Source organism: Macaca thibetana, chromosome 4, assembly GCF_024542745.1.
Source record: "Macaca thibetana thibetana isolate TM-01 chromosome 4, ASM2454274v1, whole genome shotgun sequence".
Lineage (NCBI taxonomy): Eukaryota > Metazoa > Chordata > Mammalia > Primates > Cercopithecidae > Macaca > Macaca thibetana.
This window is the reverse complement of record NC_065581.1, coordinates 73070796-73088943: the sequence shown is the minus strand read 5'-3', so window position 1 is coordinate 73088943 and position 18148 is coordinate 73070796. Positions and strand designations below refer to the sequence as shown.

At 37.3% G+C, this 18148-nt stretch overlaps 3 protein-coding genes across 13 annotated transcripts in view; 2 read left to right on the top strand and 1 right to left on the bottom strand.

Annotated features, from left to right (window-relative positions):
* The window catches only part of COL12A1 (collagen type XII alpha 1 chain), a 1021934-nt gene that overhangs the window by 263870 nt on the left and 739916 nt on the right, over window positions 1–18148 (top strand). The window lies entirely within an intron of this gene.
* Window positions 1–18148, top strand: part of LOC126952142 (cytochrome c oxidase subunit 7A2, mitochondrial) — a 1153643-nt gene that overhangs the window by 556133 nt on the left and 579362 nt on the right. The window lies entirely within an intron of this gene.
* MYO6 (myosin VI) overlaps window positions 1–18148 on the bottom strand; it is a 161674-nt gene that overhangs the window by 76451 nt on the left and 67075 nt on the right. For all 10 annotated transcript variants that reach the window (XM_050786474.1, XM_050786483.1, XM_050786477.1 and 7 more), the window contains 5 exons: window positions 15833–15996; window positions 10662–10731; window positions 4781–4854; window positions 2823–2952; window positions 456–561 (listed from right to left, as the gene is read on the bottom strand). In XM_050786474.1, coding sequence (XP_050642431.1) covers window positions 456–561; window positions 2823–2952; window positions 4781–4854; window positions 10662–10731; window positions 15833–15949 — 497 coding nt within the window. In that variant the 5' untranslated portion in view covers window positions 15950–15996. The remainder of the gene's footprint in view (window positions 1–455; window positions 562–2822; window positions 2953–4780; window positions 4855–10661; window positions 10732–15832; window positions 15997–18148) is intronic.

Genomic DNA, 18148 nt, shown 5'->3' with positions numbered 1-18148 from the left:
AGATTGGCTGCACAACAATGTGAATATACTCAATGCTACTATGCTATACACTTAGAAATGGTTGACAACTTTTACATATGTATTTTTTTTTGCCAGAAAAAAGTCAACCTGGGCCGACCGAGCATGGTGGCTCATGCCTATAATCCCAGCATTTGGGGAGGCCAAGGCAGGAGGGTTGCTCGAGCCCAGAAATTAGCAATCAGCCTAGGCACCACAGTAAGACTTCATCTCTACAAAAAAATTAAAAGATTAGCAGGGCATGGTGTCATGTGCCTGCAGTCCCTGCTATTCAGGAGAATGAGGTGAGACAATCACTTGAGCCCAGGAGGTCAAGGCTACAGTGAGCTGTGGTGGTGACACTGCATTCCATCCTGGGTGACACAGTAAGACCCTATCTCAAGGGGGGAAAAATACGATCAACCTGCTCAAATATTTCAAGTTAGCTGAATACTCACCTTAGAACAAATTTTGTATTTTCTGTTTTACCAGCTCCTGATTCGCCAGATACAATGATAGACTGACTCATCTTGAGCACCTTCATGTCTCGAAAAGCTTTATCAGCTAGGGTCAAAATAAGACATTAATGATGGGCAATATATTAAATACAAAGTTAATAATAGAAAGTTCACTTTAGGAGCACTTACTCTTAAAGAAATCATAAACGTTCAACGTTAATGAAATTTTAAAATAAAGTCATTCAAAAGTGTTCAAATCATTTTAGAAGTATTTACTTTAAATATTCTATCTTATTATCCTAAAAGTCAAGTGATATGAAATCCAAACAAACAACTCTTAAGTTTCTGATACAATGTCTTGATATTATGGGCTATGGCTCATCTCTTCGCAATTCCAGAGCTGATCTGCAGAGGGATTTAGAAAATGGTCACTACGCATAACTAATGAAGTCCCCAGCGTAAAGCAGGAATTAATGAGCTTCCAATTAAGAAATCTGGCAACCACAAATTCGGCTGGAGAAAACAAAATACATAATGGCAAAATAAATCTGTGGGTTTTTTTCCTATAATACAACTATTAAATTTATGAATCTTGTAGAATTTGTCAACATTTTACAATGACGCAAAATTAACAGCTTTAAGTTTCCTAGATTTGCCACTGTTTATACATATAATTTTTAACTATCTTCATTACACTCCAACAATTTAGGCTATAAACTGTATTAAATGTAAAGTCTACACAGACAAGTTGAAACAATTTAATGCTGTTAAAGCAGTCTCAAATTAAGACAACTGTAATTCAAAATTAGGTCATCACAATTTGGCTATATAAGACTATTTCTCACCTCAGACATGTGCCAAGAAGACGTTAGAAATGGCTTTTACTCTAAGGGGAGAATGCAAACCATATGCAAAAGTACACACATCCCAATGCAAACCATATGCAAGAGTACACACATCCCTTTGTCCAATTTATCAGCAGCCTGTTCCCCTGTTCCACCCCCCACCCATTTTTGGTTTTTTGGGTTTTTTTTGAGACATGGTCTCTCTCTGTCACCCAGGTTGAACGTGGTGGCATGATCTCAGCTCACTGCAGCCTCGATCTCCTAAGCTCAATCGATCCTCCCACCACTGCCTCCAGAGTAGCTGGGACTACAGGCAAGTGCATGCCTGGCTAATTTTTTCATTTTTTTTTATAGAGACAAGGTTTTGCATGTTTGCCCAGGTGGGCATTGACCTCCCAGGCTCAAGCAATCCGCCCTCCCAAGTGCCTGGATCACAGGCATGAGCCATCACACCCATCCTCCACATGTTTTTAAAGAATCATTCCAAACACTTGTTTTTTAGCAGTAAAAAGCTAAAAATAAAAGCTCATCGATTTACATTTTAAACATGTAACTTTTCTCCAGTGATAAGCTTGCACGTATTCAGGTTCTAAGGGATTTTGCAGGCTGAACACACGATGCCTGTCATAGCTTCTTTCAGCCAAAAGTAAATCTGCTGCTGCCCTGGCAGAGTAATTATGTCAGCCATATTTACCCTACTTAGTAGTAGACAGCACACAGGTCAACCAAATCTGGAAGTGAAGTCTGGTTAGGCCAACACACAAGCATAAAGAGAAAGCCCAAAGAGAAACAGGCTGCACTACAAACTAGTTCCAACACATGTCACTTAGCTGCTTTATGTCTGAATGCAAAGGGTTAGCTAACACTTCCGTATTTGGTGGGAAGAGGGGTAACTGCTCATTCTGATCAAAAACCTCCACCCCCTAAGCCTCAGATCTGGAGGACTTCAAAATAAAAGAGAAGCTGAGAAAGGCAAAGAGACACTACTATTTTCCCACACAGGTTCTCCAGCAGTATGGAGCATATACTACTTTTAATCCTTTAATTTTATAAACCCCTGATGCAAGATGATGCCCAGAAGTCTGTTCTTATAGCTCAAATATAGTCCAAGTAACACACTCACAAGGGATGAGCTGGGTAAGAAATGAAGGCCAGGACCTCAAAACTGAGAAGGAGGACACTTTTAAGATGCAGCTGATGGTATTAAAGAGCCTAAAAGTACCATTAGGTCAGTTTTATTACATCCTACTTTCAACTGGGCAGACATCCCTTACAGGACACAGGCATTTAACACAGATAATGATGTACAGTATGCTTGCCCCATTAGTTGACTGCAAAAGTATTCTTCCCCACCCTGTGTAAAATACTTGCTCCTAACAATGTTGAGATATCCAAGAAGTATACAGTTCCTCCAAAATACATGTTCAATTTATGGTATCTTTTATTAATCTAAAAGAAAAATTGAGTAAATCTGTACAATATAAAGAAAGACAAGAATTAAAATACAATTAAAATCACTTACCAATTGCAAAGACATGAGGTGGTCTTGTCCCAAGAGATTTTCCTTGATATGACTTTATTGTTTCTGAAGAATATATTTTAGGTATGTCAAAGTATGGATTCACTGCAATCAGAATGTTGGCGACATATGTCTAAATATGAAAAGCATAAACATAAAATTTTCCAATTACTATTTTCACTTAAAGATAAACAAAGCTCATAGAAGAAATAAAATACAAAAAAATCTCAATTATCTATATAACTAAGACTCCCAAATCAGTCCTAAATATTCCGAGTATTCCCTGATCTTTATAGGACCCATATTTCTCCAATTCTTAATAAATATTTGTATCTTACCAACCCATAGGCACCTCAAGTTCAGCATATCCAAACTTAAAATCATCTCTTCCCACCTACCTCTGCCTCAAAGAAAGTATTCTCCTTCCATGTGCTTCCCCAGGGACATGGCATCACCACCAAGTCACCACAGACAGAAATCTGAGTCTCTAGCTCTATCTCATTCAGCCTTCTTCTGTTGACTCTACTTACGAAATCTACTCCTACACCTAAGTTTTGGTCATTTGTATTCCTTACCTAGTGTATTCACCCTGCTACTGAGGAGTTTAATACAGCTCGTAGCACCTTCTAGGCCCATCCCTATCACTGAATGCCAAGGATTGATTTAGCTCTGTGGTGACCATTTGGTTCCAGATTTCTTCCAAACAATATATGCTAACCATTATCTAGAATATTTATGGGTTAAATGTTTAATGAGCAATTTAAGCTTGCTTTTTATTTTGGAATTTAGCACATATTAGATGTTCAACATGAGTCAGTTGATTGAGTAAATTTTGCCTCTAAATATATTTCTAATCAAGAATAGCCACATGTAAACTTAAATATGTTCTTTATTTAGTTGATTTTGAAAAAAATCAGGGAGAGAAGTAAAGTCTTAAAACTATATATAACTAGAAGATGGCAAGTACACTGTTTTGGAATAGAATAAATAAGTCCTATTTCCCAGCTGTTACTACTTGGACAGATGGCAGAGACTAAATGTAATTTAGTCAGAATTAAGTAAGTACAATTAGGCAAATTGATAGTGATATAAAAGATTAAGACTGTCATTTGATCTAGTAAGTGTCAAAGAAGCCATGTGTTTTCTTCGTTCAAAAATAATGAAGAGCCCCATCTTTATAACAGGAGAACTACAATGGGGTAATTCATCTCCAGCCACCAAAGGACTATATGGTTAGGTCATATTGTAATAAAGTCTCATGCATGCCCAAAGAATAATTATAATTAAAACATACTAGGTGAAGTATCCATCTGAATGATTATTTCAGATCATTGTTTCATTCAGAATGAAGCCCTATTTACACTGAAAGCATTTTCTTTCATTTTTGAATATTCTGGACTTTCAAGGTAGAGTATCTAGGGTCTAATGAAATTCAGCAACTAAATATTTAGGTTCTATGGTCAGCATTCCTGTGTTCTTAATATTTCCTCAGATACTACCTTCTATTCTAATTTACATTTTTTTCCTCATTCAAATTTTTAATTTCAATATACATTCCTTACAGGCTGCCTTATATTGTCTTCCAAACAATGTGGAAAGTGAATCAAACATATCTACAGACATACCAAAAGCAAAAAATCAAAACCAAAAACCATTATAGTGTTCAAAAACACTTAAACTGGACATTTTTAAGTCCAAAAGATACTAAGCAACACTCTGAATTCATAATTTCTTTCCACGAACACTGATTAAGTGCCTTCTATGTACCAGGCATGTTTTAACCCCCGGAGTTCGAGTTGTAAATTAGAAAAAAATATTTGCCCTCACTAAACTCATACTCTATTCAAGAGGCTCAGATCAAGCATGATTTTCTGTTAGAAAATTTCAAGTGTGACAAAATCAAAGAGTGCCACTTGAAATAACTATCTCCACAAAAACTGACACCATAGGAAAATACTTACATAAATTCTGTCTTTACTATATCGAACTTTGATATTATGGAGCAGTGTGGCTTCATTTAGATACATTAGTGAACCTAAGACATAAAATTTATATATCATTAGAGAGTTGAAGAAAACAAAATAAAATAATACTATCTTAATCTGAATCACTTTGACTTATCCTAAAAATCAATTGTTAGGTTACATTTAACTCCATCTTTTTTAAAACCCAGGCTGATGTAAACCCTAGAAGCTGATTTAAAAGCGATCCAGTTTACATGTGTTACAGTGATATTTTTAAGTAATGAATTTTCAACTAAAGGAGTAAACCTAGTGAGTACCAAGTGAGTACTCGTTAATGAAGGTTGATTAAAAAGTACAATTCAAGAGGGAAAAAAGTACTATAATAGATAGCTCTGATTTTAATATACTTCTGACACAACAAAGTGATGACACTAATCCAATCTGATACTCGGAATTTCACAGATAAAACACAAAAGATAAAACTTTAGAATGGGAACACACCATCAAATCACTCAGGGAGTCCCTCACAACTGACGTAAGAAGAATCCTGGATAAACTATGTATGTCTTAACCGAGAATATGAAGCTAATTAATAGCAGAGTTTGAACAGATAAATCTTGTTTCTGTGACATCTGCTCTACTAAAGTGTCAGGGTTGACTCCCAATCTATTCTCCAAGTCCTTCAATCTCCTGAGCTCCATTTCTATCCCATGCTAGAGTAGACAAAAACCACTCCTCTTCTCAGCCACCTTGTTTCTGTTATTAGCACCACCATTTTCTCTGTCACTGAAATTGTAAACCTTAGTCAACACTAAAATCATCTTCTCTCTCCCTCCTTATTCTAAACCAGTTTCCAAATCTTTATGCCATGTAAGAAAGTATAGCATAGTGCCAGTTCATGGCAGGTACTCAAAGCATAATCTGAATCTCTCAATGTATCTCCTTTCTTTCCATTTCTACCATTCCAATACCAGTTTAGTTCTCATTACCTCTTTTGTGATCATGGTAGCCTCTTATTTACCTATTGCCTCAGTCTCTCTCCTCTTTAATCCAGACTTCTCAGCACATTAACTAAAGTAGAGCCCTCATCAAATCTCTCTCCCCATAAAATCATCACTGGGTCTCTATCAACATCCATATTCACGTCTGATTAGGGCTCTTAATAAACCTACATTCATGACCTTTTCACATAATTTTCCACAATTCACCTTAATACTAACTTACAGGCAGACTGAACTATTTATTAAATGCAGGTATCATTCATCTATCAGCTTCCGTGTAGAATATCCTCTACATTTCTAGGTGTCAAAAATCTACCTATTCTTTAAGATCAGTACAAAGGTTACCTCACAAATGACACTTCCCCATTCTCACCACCACCACTAGAACTACTATCTTCTTTGTAATTTCTTTATGGCTCTTACCACACACTGCCAGTGTTATGATAATTTTACGTATCTGGTTTTGTCTACTATATCAGATCCTTGGGGGCAAGATGCTGCCTGATTCATTTGTTTGGTCCCTCACTGAAATTGCTCATGTGCCTACACTGCATGTATGTTAGGTGTTGAACACACTATTCAACACCTAACCAATGCTGTCAAACAAGAGCCTCTTGCCATATACCTACCTCCACAGACTGCCCATGCATCTATACTCATTTAATGCAGCCAATTCACTTTCACCTCACTGCTTTTTTTTTTTTTTTTTTGAGACAAACTCTCACTCTGTTGCCCAGGCTGGAGCACAGTGGCATGATCTCAGCTCACTGCAACCTCCGCCTCCTAGGTTCAAGCGATTCTCCTGCCTCAGTCACCTCATTGCTTTCCAGTGCCACTTAGGGCAGAATAAAAGAGAGTAAGAAGTGGGTGGAGGCTCCTAATGCCTGAATGGCAGCTTTCCTTTGAATTGAGGAAGGATATAGAGAGGGTTAGGCAGCAGAGGTATTAACATATCTGGTTTGGGTATGAGGTCACCTACCTTTCTATATCCCTAATCTTCTTCCATCCTTGTCCCCTGGAGCCTGGTCTTCATGTTCCTCTTTCTTTATCCAAAGCACTCTGTTGAACCATTTTCCATCTCTCTCACTTTCCTCTGAAATACCTGGTTGCATGATGTTGTCACTGCTTCCTCTAAGTAAAAACTCCTAATCCTACAGTACACTTCCCCTGTGAACACTAATCATATAAGCCTACACAGACATGGGAATTACTACTTGCTCTCCTATCTTTACTCCTTCCACACTCGCCACCTACCTTTTCAGGTAAATCTCCAACTGATGAAATATCTGCTGACTACAGTAAGAATTTGGACAGGAGGGTATTCCTCTGAAATCATGCCACACAGGCCATTCCATTTTCAAGAAGACACAGAAAAAGAGAGAGGGAGAGGAAAGTATTTGCAACCCTTGTTTTCCCAGAATGTGAAATGCTAAGTCCCAACTGCCTACATCTCCCTAAAGGTATGACCTAGGGATGTTCACGAGGGCCTCTCAAATAGCTTCCTGCTCTACCGAATAATTCCTTCTTCCTTTCCTTTCCTAGTAGTCAGTCCTAGGATTACTTGGCTTGGCTATTTACATGCAACTCTTTATGTAAACTGTTTACCTTTTATGCCTAATTATTAACAGATTTAACTATCCCCAAAAGAATATTAAAATGTTGAAACAATTTAACCTAAGACATATAACAAAATATTTGAATAAACAATTAGTTTCTTTATAAACACTGTTTTAATAAATAAATATATAACAAATATATGTAAACGTTTCTAATGAAGATTAGGTATGACTTCATTATTAAATTTAGATATCTGACTAGAGAGTTGTCTCAGCATTTAAGATCCTGCTTAATCATTACAGCTCTGGCTCACTAAAAGAAAAAAGGAACCCACAAACAACTTCAATACAGAAGTCAATCAATTCTAAATATATGTTGTTGTAGATGACATTGCACTACTGAAAAAGAGACTGAGGCAACTTTTAGAATTCTTTCCAATTGTATTAATTTATTATTTAGAGACAGAGTTTCACTCTTGTCACCCAGGCTGTAGTGCAATGGCGTGATCTTGGCTCACTGCAATCTCTGCCTCCTGGGTTCAAGGGAGTCTCCTGCCTCGGCCCCCCGAGTACCTGGGATTACTGGCGCCCACCACCAAGCTCAACTAATTTTTGTACTTTTAGTAGAGATAGGGTTTCACCATGTTGGTCAGACTGGTCTCAAAGTCCTGACCTCAGGTGATCCACCCGCCTCAGTTTCTCAAAGTGCTGGGATTACAGGAGTGAGCCACTGCGCCCAGGTTCTTTCCAATTTTATGCTCTATACTTTATTATTCTCCAAATCTAATAGACAATAATTCACGAAGAACATTATGTGCCATGAAAGTCATAGTAGCTCAAAATCAGCAGAGAAAAATGCTATTATTTTCCTTTTAATTACTGACTTCACATGCCCAATTTTCCTATCCTTGTGACAATAACCAACAGTCAAGTAAAACAGCAAAATTAACATACTAATTTCTACATATAAAACCCTTCACATAGAAAACTCAGAGCTATAGCTCGGTGCAGTGGCTCACACCTATAATTCCAGCACTTTGGGAGCCCGAGGCAGGCAGATCATCTGAGGTCAGGAGTTTGAGACCAACCTGGCCAACACAGTGAACCCCATCTCACTAAAAATACAAAAATTAGCTGGACATGGTGGCGCACACGTGTAGTCACAGCTACTCAGGAGACTGAGGCAGAAGAATTGCTGGAACCTGGGAGGCAAAGGTTGCAGTGAGCTGAGATCATGCCACTACACTCCAATCTGGGTGACAGAGCGAGACTGTCTCAAAAAAAAAAAAAAAAAACTTAGACCTAAAAGTAGGTAACAAATGTTGCTACATTGTTAGGGCACTATTAAAAGACAACACATGGTGGGGTGGGAGTGAAATATCCTCATCATTGTCCCCACTTCCTCCATTAAAAAAAAAAAAAAAAAAAAAAAAAAAGACTTAACATGCCTCTGTTTCAGTAGAACCTTCAACACGTACTTCAGAACACTCTCTAGAGGCATCAATCATTTAATCTTCACATTATTACCATAATAGAGAGAAGAAAAGAATTTTAGAAATATGCACATGAGACCCTGTGTGTGTGTGCATGTGTGTGTGTGTGCAAGTGTATAACACAAAGTTACCACTATAGTAGTAGCTTTGTGTTACAGTGTGTCATTCAGCAGAGGACAGTGGTATGGTGGCATGCCTCAGATGAAAGTACTAAGTGATAGAACCACTGCAGTTGGAAACCCTATATTCTAAACTCAACAATCAAAGCTGTGTTAATAATGTGGTTTCAGAAAAGGGCCTTCAGTAGGGATGGGCTACTATCTTATGAGAATAGTTAACACCCACACATTAACATTGCTGCCATCTGGCATCACCAAGGAAACCACCTGCAAGAGGCAGCAAATACTGAGGTGGTGAAAATTTAAAAGTTAGACAAGTATAGCAAGACAAAGCAAATGGAGAGAGAATGTTTTAAAATATTAATTTAAGAAATGGATTAAAAACTATTCAAAACCACTTGTTACATTCAGAGACATACACATTAATATATGAATAGGATTGATTCCCAGTTCTGCATACCCAAGCAAGTTTTAACAGAAGAAAAAAAATTCCATTTTAGATATGGTAGAGTCTCATTCCTTATTATTTTATTCTGATTGCTATCCAAAAATGTATTATTTAATCAGACAAACTCTCCAGCAATTTTGGAAAGGAAGGGAATTCTACATTTTTTTCCTCAACGTCTTGCACCTAATAAAAACAGCTACCATTTATTAAGAGTCATTAGACGCTGTGCAAAGCACTTTATATCATCTCTAATCATACAATATACACATTACTTCAATTCTACAGATAAGAATTTCAGAAGAGAGATGAAATGCCCACGAGCACACAGCCTCCTAATAACATAGTCAGAGTCAGAATTACGCTTGCCTAACTCTACAGTTACAGTCCACGGCTCTCCCATTACTCCCACTATTCTATGCTGCCACCATTCTACATATGGGGGTTTCATAGGTTTACTCAAATGTGAATTCCAGAGAAAATCAATAATAACAAATCTATGCCTTTCTCTTACCTTTTCTTCTCAAATGGAGAGTTTGTAGTATGAGGTACCTTTAATGAAATCCATGACAACTGTACATAATTGTTAACACTACCTTTTTTTGTTAAATGGAGAGTTGTTAGTGTCAAGTACCTTTAATGAAATCCATGACAAGTGCACATAATTTTTAACACTGCTGCCCCCAATATGAAATGATTACTGCTTAATCTTAAAAATGTAAGAATAAACATTGGCCTGTTCCACAGAGAAAGGCTTTTTTCATCAAACATGCCAAGATGTTATAAGTCAAATTAATGCTGTGTTTTAATATAATCGTTCTGAAATTTTTCAATTAGTAATTATATAATTTTTTTTAAATGCTTGTTTGCTTCAAATAGTGATGTTAAATGCCTCCTACCAACTGAACTTCCAAATTAGTGAACCACACATAGTACTATAAAAACCACCTGACTCTAGATAAGGTTCAATAACTTTCAAAACTGTTAAAAAGAGACCTTTAGCTCAAGCCTCACAGTAATTACCATTCCCCATATTTATACAACTCAAATAACACCAAAAGAATACCCAAGACTCTTTCACCAAAATGCAAATATGAGACAACATGGAGGACTCGAGTTCCTTCATTCACATGAACATTCGTGTCAAAAGACTAGATTGTTTCTGAACCAGCATAGTGTATTAGTAATATAACCACTAATTAATTTTTTTAAAAGAACAGTTCCCTTTTCTGTGCAGAGAGTTGATTTTTAACTTGGTACTTACAGTTATCTTCCACATCTTTTTTACTGTCCTCTTCTGCAGGAAACACTTGGTTTATGAGAGCCAAAAATGTCTAACAAGCAAAACAAATGCTCATTAAACTCAAGGCTTTTAAATAGTAAGAACAATAGAAGGGCTTAATTGGTTGCATACACTGTAATAGTGGCAACAATATGCTCTATATTAAAATATAATACAGATCCTACTGTTTAACAAGTTATTAACCCCAAAACAGAACAACAACTTTACTCAAAAATATCATCTACTATTACTGTGGATGTGAAATCAACAATAAAAATCAGTAAGTAAGTATCCTAGGCTCTAACACCTAGAGAAGGACAAAAAAAAGAGGTACATTAATATTAAATTTACATACATATGCTATTTAACAATTTTTTAAAACAAAATTTTGATGTGGTAGATACAGCAATTTTAGTGTTTTAAAAAAGGAAAAAGTGGCCAGGCACAGAGGCTCATGCCTATAATCCCAACACTTTGGGAGACTGAGGCAGGTGGATCACCTGAGGTCAGGAGTTTGAGACTAGCCTGACCAACATGGTAAAACTCCATCTCTACTAAAAACACCAAAATTAGCCGGGTGTGATGCGGCACACCTGTAATCCCGGCTACTCGGGAGGCTGAGGCAGGAGAATCCCTTGAACCCGGGAGTTGGAGGTTGCAGTGAGCCGAGATCATGCCATTGCACTCCAGCCTAGATGACAAGAGTGAAATTCCATCTCAAAAAAAAAAAAATTAAAAATTAAAAAGTAACATTCAATCAGATATAACCAGAGGATTATATTAATAGTTATTGTTTCAGTAAAATATATTTGACACAAACTCCTGTACAAAAATCTGTCAGAAATACAAAAAGTACCCAAAAATATTTCGTCTGTAAAATTACAAGTATCCATGAATACTTATATTTATTTTATCACTTAAATGCTCTAGTAGACACTGTAGAATTAAGATAACATCTCATCAGAGAGAACAAATGATCTCAAATGACATCCAAAGAGAATTAAATTTTAATCCATGCCATTCTCACAGTTATTTAGAAGCTGACACAGTACTTCTCAAACAATTACAATTACTCTTGTGGTTGAAGTTTCTAATTGTATCAAAGAAAACTGCAGGGAAAAATGGTTCAATTATTTTAAAATAATACTTATAGGGGTGTATGTAGTATATGTGTGTGTGTGTGTGTGTGTGTAAAGCTACAACTATAAAGAGTAAAATCCACGCTGCTGGGACTACCTCAACTCTAAGTCACCCAATGTAGAAAACTGTTATGCCATAAAAACTCTGGAAGTTAATTATTTGGAACCCAGTACACATGTTCTTAATGTTATAAATGTGGAAAAGTTTGTAGGACAGGCCACATAAGCAAAATTAACCCATAATGTACATTAAGTATATTAATGATAATATAAAACAATATATAATAATGATTCTATAGGAAAATGCATTCAGAAATAACTGCTAATGTCATATATGTATGTGCCCAACTTTCACAGCCATGGCAAGAGGGTTACGGGCTCCCCAGACTTCAGGGTTTAGTGCTAGCCTGGTAAGAGCCATGTCAAATTAAAAAGGTTCCAAGAAGTTAGATGATGAGGGGAGTGGGGCTGAGGGGAGGCCAACGACAAAGAGCTGCTGGAATGAGAAAGTTAAGAGCAGGCTAAAAGGCCAGTAAGGAGTCCTGAAAGGTGTTTTGTCTCCCTCCTGCTTTATTTCTTAAATTATCACCAGCCCCATCTTCCTCTCTCCTTAAAGAAAAAGTGTTTCATTAATTGTTTTCTCTTAGAGGAAGGAGGTTTTTTTCTGCTAAAAACATATCTTGATCACTCAGCATTAAACACCTACCACAAATCAAATACAGAGCATCAAGCTCTAAAAACAGAATAAAATAGGCCCTGCACTTGAGATTACATAGTCTAGTAGGGAGGGGGAGACAAGGTAAACAATTCTCTCCAATAAAGATTAAAGAAGAGCTAAGAATTTATACCACTCCTCAAAGGAAAAAGTAGTCAAAGAGTCAATTCTACTGAATGGGGGGAAGGGGAGATGGGTATTCATAGAAAAACTTCATCAACAAGGTGACCTCAATCTTAAAGTAAAATAAGTATTTTCTAAGCAAAAGGATATGGAGATTGGCCAGGTGCGGTGGCTCACACCTGTAATCCCTGCACTTTGGGAGCCCCCGGCGGGTGGATCACCTGAGGTCAGGAGTTTCAGACCAGGCTGGCCAACATGATGAAACCACATCTCTACTAAAAATACAAGAAATTAGCCAGACATGGTGAGCACCTGTAAGCCCAACTACTTGGGAGGCTGAGGCAGGAGAATTGCCTGAAACTGGGAAGCAGAGGTTACAGTGAGCCAAGATCATGCCACTGCACTGTTGTTGCCAGCCTGGGCAACAACAGCAAAACTCTGTCTCAAAAAAAAAAAAAAAAAAAAGAGTGGGTATGGAGAGTGGCACTCCAGGCGGAGGCAATGTGAGCAATGACACAAAGCACATAACATCACCTGGGGCATAGTAAGGACTTAATACTTGCAGAAGAGAAGGAGAAAGAGGAACACAAGAGTAAGAGTATGAAGCGGAGACTTGGTTGACAAAACATAAGACCAGCAAAGCAGACAGGGAAAAGAAAATGCAGACCCTTCTATGCCATAAATTGAGGGCTTCCGCCTACAAGGCTTCAGAGCAGCTTCTTACGACTGCTGCAAATACAGAATATGAAACCAATTTAGTGGATTAAAATAGCTTTCTTTTTTTTGAGACAGGATCTCTCACTCTGTCACCCAGGCTAGAGTGCAGTGGACACAATCACAGCTCACTGCAGCCTTGACCTGCTGGCTTAAGTGCTACTATCACTTCAGCGACCAGAGTAGCTAAGACGGGCATGTACCACCATACTCAGCTAATTTTTTAAATTTTTTGTAGAGATGAGGTCTCACTATGTTGCCCAGTCTAGTCTCAAATTCCTGAGCTCAAGCAATCCTCCCTCCTTGGACTCCCAAAGTTCTAGGATTACAGGCATGAGCCACTGCACCTAGCCTAAAACAGCATTTTTAAAAGAATAAAAGTTATTACAAATTATCAGAATGCATAGCATGTGCTAAGAATGTTTCTTTTGACCAACTGTTTCATTTACAAGTAAACACACACAAACACTACATACACAGTTGTTGAAATGTAAAATTTATTTCTTATAAATTCACACCCACACATACCTAATGCAATGTGAAATCTATTTTACTATGGGTTGCAAACAAAAATCCTGAAAAGCCATTGCTATCATCAAGACATGTTCCTCACTCCCTCACCTACATTTCCACTGTACTTCCACTGCGCACACACTGCACAAAGGTGTGCATGACCAATCCACCCCTTTATGTACTTAATTCCTTAATTATATTTTGAAGCTGATGATCTCTAGGCAATGAATGAGCTAAGCAAAAGACTGCTTCTCTTAAGGATCTTTTTAACTGTCTGGTTATTATGGCAGTATGTTTATTAAGACCCTGATCAGAAAGTAGGGAGGAAAATTAAGATTAAAGGTAATCTCTGAGAACTTGTTAATCTTCAAAAAAATTTTTATGGAAAAAACATACACTTTAGTTCACAGAATTATCTACAGATCCATGAAATTTATATCACTTCCTAATGTAAACAGTTTTTATTGGTTCTACATATGTACCTGAATAATATTAATAAGGCATAGTATAAGCATATTAAAATATTTAAAATATGAAAAAGTGTATCCCCTTAAATCAAGTTTCTTCTATAATTGAACTGAATTGTTCTGTCACCTGTGGATACAATGAAATATACATAACAACTATATATATACACCTAGGAAATACACTCTCAATTTCATTTTGGCCTTTTGATTTACTGTGCTTATAAAACATGTTAAACAAAAATCAAAAACCTTCAAATATGCAAAGTAATCGAGCTTATTTTTTTAAACATGTATTGTAAGTACAAATAGTTACTTGTTAATAAGAGGAAAAAACCTGAAATACTTTGTCTTTCCTGTCCTGAGGGTATCTTTAATTGGCCTCCTCTAACATGGCACATTATACATTATGCATTTCAGTTCCTGGGTTGTTTACAGTAACAGAATAGTTTTCTCTGTGAAAAGACCTCATGAGAGATCCACCTTGTTTTTCTAAGGTTCCCAGAAGGATGGTAGTCATATGGCATTAGTTAACCATGTATCGTACAATATAAATTATTCATGAACATTTTCAGTCTAAAGTAAACAGAAATGACATCTACAAATTTAATTTAGTCAGAAGAACGGTTTACCAGGCATACTTGTTAAACTAAAAATTGTGGACATCTATCATAGGAATATGTATTACTGTGCAAAGATAGCTAAGAGTTGAAAAATAAATCAATGGTGGAACCAAAAGAATAAAAAGAGATTATTCCCTCTGGAAAACTTCCCCTCAGTCTCTGAGAATGGAGTGAATTTCCACAAAAACGACTGTATCAGTCTCCATGAAGACTAAAAGAGGTATTTACAATGATGCCTTCTCTGTAAACGATTCACAACTCCTAGTCACCTTTCCCTCAGACTTTCATTTTGTAATGCTGTCTAGTTTATGTCTACGCATACAAAGAAATAAATACCATGTGTACAGAACTAAAGCATCTATCACAAAAATGACAGCAATAACTTTAAGTGAACAAAAAATGTTTAAAAAGACTTTATAATAGAAGCGAAGGCAAAAAAGCAAAATCTGATAACCTCACATTCACTTTTCATATTTTTATTTTGTGACATGTCGATCACAGACACACTAATAACTTTAGTAATGTGGTACAAGAAATAAAAATGTCATTATTGTTTATATTTTATCATATAGATAGTTCTTAAGAATGAAAGGCTCACTAAGAACTGGATGATCAAAGGGATGTGAAAAAAACAAAGAATGAAAGGCTCACTAAATTTCCATCTGATTTTATCATAGGACACCATTTTTCCCCTAGGGCACAGGCCTCTGATTTAATCAAAGAAGTCAGGAGAAAACAGACTCACTTACCAGAAATACGCTTTCCCAAATACCTACTTCATTAAGAAGACAGACCTATCTCTTGTGAAAAAACACCTATTTTTGAAAGAAATCACACTTCAACATCTTTCTGAGAAACTCACCTTGCCTTTCTGATTCAAGGGTTCAATTGTTAAGCTGTCGGGGCCAATATCCACAATGTTGCCCATCTGAAATCCATCTGTAGGGTGTGGCGCCCAAACGGGCTTTCCATCCTCCATTTTTGAAGGAGGATCCACTATCTCCTGTTTCCACTCTCCACTGTCACCTGTTTCAAAGGAACAAATACAGCAACATGAATCATTTTCGAAATATATATAAAACAAATAACGTATCTTTTACAAAAGTTCACATGTAAATCCCAACTAACAAACACATCTACCCCTGCCACATAAAATCCCCACCTCCTCCCTTGCATCTTGCTGAACTCTGCCACCCCCCGGTTTTTTTTTTTTTTTTTTTTTTTTTTTTTTTTGAGATGGAGTCTCGGTCTGTCACCCAGGCTGGAGTGCAGTGGCACAATCCTGGCTCACTGCAAGCTCCGCCTCCCGGGCTCATGCCATTCTCCTGCCTCAGTCTTCCAAGTAGCTGGGATTATAGGTACCCACCACCACACCTGGCTAATTTTTTGTACTTTTAGCAGAGATGGGGTTTCATCGTGTTAGCCAGGATGGTCTCAATCTCCTGACCTCGTGATCCGCCTGCCTCGGCCTCCCAAAGTGCTGGGATTACAGGCATGAGCCACCACGCCCGGCCGCCTTTATCTACTTTTAGATGAGGCCAAGCAGAGGTTGTTCCACCCTCAGGTACACCTGCTCTACTACTGCCTTCCTTCAGGTATGACTGCAGTAGAGTATATAACCTTCTGGCTAGAACAGAAGCAAACAACCATAGTTTTTACCAGTTGAGTGTAATTTATAACAGCACTCCCTTTTGCTACCTAAAGTATTCTGCATTTGCACAATAAATTAAACGGTCATAGGAATAGATATTATTATGGGGAGATAGCTAAGAGTTGAAAAAAATAAATCAACTGCAGAAGTAAAAGGATAAAAAGAGAGAGTATTATCTCTGGGAAACTTTCCCTCACTCTCTGAGAATGAAGTGATGTGCTCCCGAAGCTCATCCTCATAGAACTACTCAGCAGGCCATTTTTGTCGTTTTCTTATTTTCCACTGAGGTAAAACTGACATACAGTGAAATGTGCAAATCTAAGTATACAAGCTGATGAAAATGGACAAATGGATATAGCCATTTATGAAACACTCCAATCAAGGTCATGAGTGGCGGCTCACGCCTGGAATGCCAACACTTTGGGAGGCCGAGGCAGGAGGCCTGCTTGAGGCTATAGTGAGCTTAGTAAGCTATTACTGTATCACTGCAATCCATTCTGGGAGACAGAATGAGACCCTGTTTCTAAAACAAAACAGTTTTCTCATGACTCCTTTTGGTCAATAACCATCCCCCATGGGCATCCCTACTGTTCTGTTAGTTTCTGCCTATTTTTGAACTTCATGTAAGTGACATCACACAGTATGTATTCTTTGGTGTCTGGCTTCTTTCATTCAACAAAATGTTTTTGCTTTCAACATATTTAACTTTGTTATGTGTACTAGTCCAATGAATGATTATATCACAATTGTTCACCTGTTGCTCTGTTGATGAACATTTGGACTGTTTCCAGTTTTTGCCTATTGTGAATTCTAACCTAATTTTTCCATTATCCCTGTATGGTTTCTTTCATACTTAGCATTCTGAGATTTAACATTCATAATTCTGTCTATAAAGAGTAGCCAAAACAATCCATGACATGCAAAATATGTTGTTTCAATGAGCCTGGATGCTATGAGACTAATGTGTAACAATGAATCATCTAGTGAAAGATCCCAGATGTAGTTTCAGCATCTTCACAGGAACTTATTTCTTCACTACTTATCTGTATTTAAAAAGAAAAGCTAATTCATGTGCCATAATCCTCCTTTTGTGTGGCATTTTCAAATCTGGGATCCTCAGGTGGATGCTCTCGGGTGCAGTTTTACGCAAGTCAAGGACGTTCGGCATACAGTTCAGTCAAAAAGCAACTAACTATTGGCATGTTTGCAACTTGCTTGTTGGTTAATGTTATCTATGCAGTGGCTACAAAGTGAGTTGCTTTCCCTATTCAGCAAATGCTATCAGGTTTATATATAATTCCAAGTTGACAACTTAGATGAAGAGTCTCCATAGAAGTGAATCAATACCACTACTTCAGACTTACATCACCACACATACATCTATACTCTTTCCCTAATCATATCTAGTCCCATGGCTTTAAATAACCATTTATATATGAGTCAGTGCTCAAAGTCGGTGCTCTAGACGAAACCTCCATTGAGTTCCCAAATGTTTACTTGTCTACTGGACACCTCTTCACAAATGTA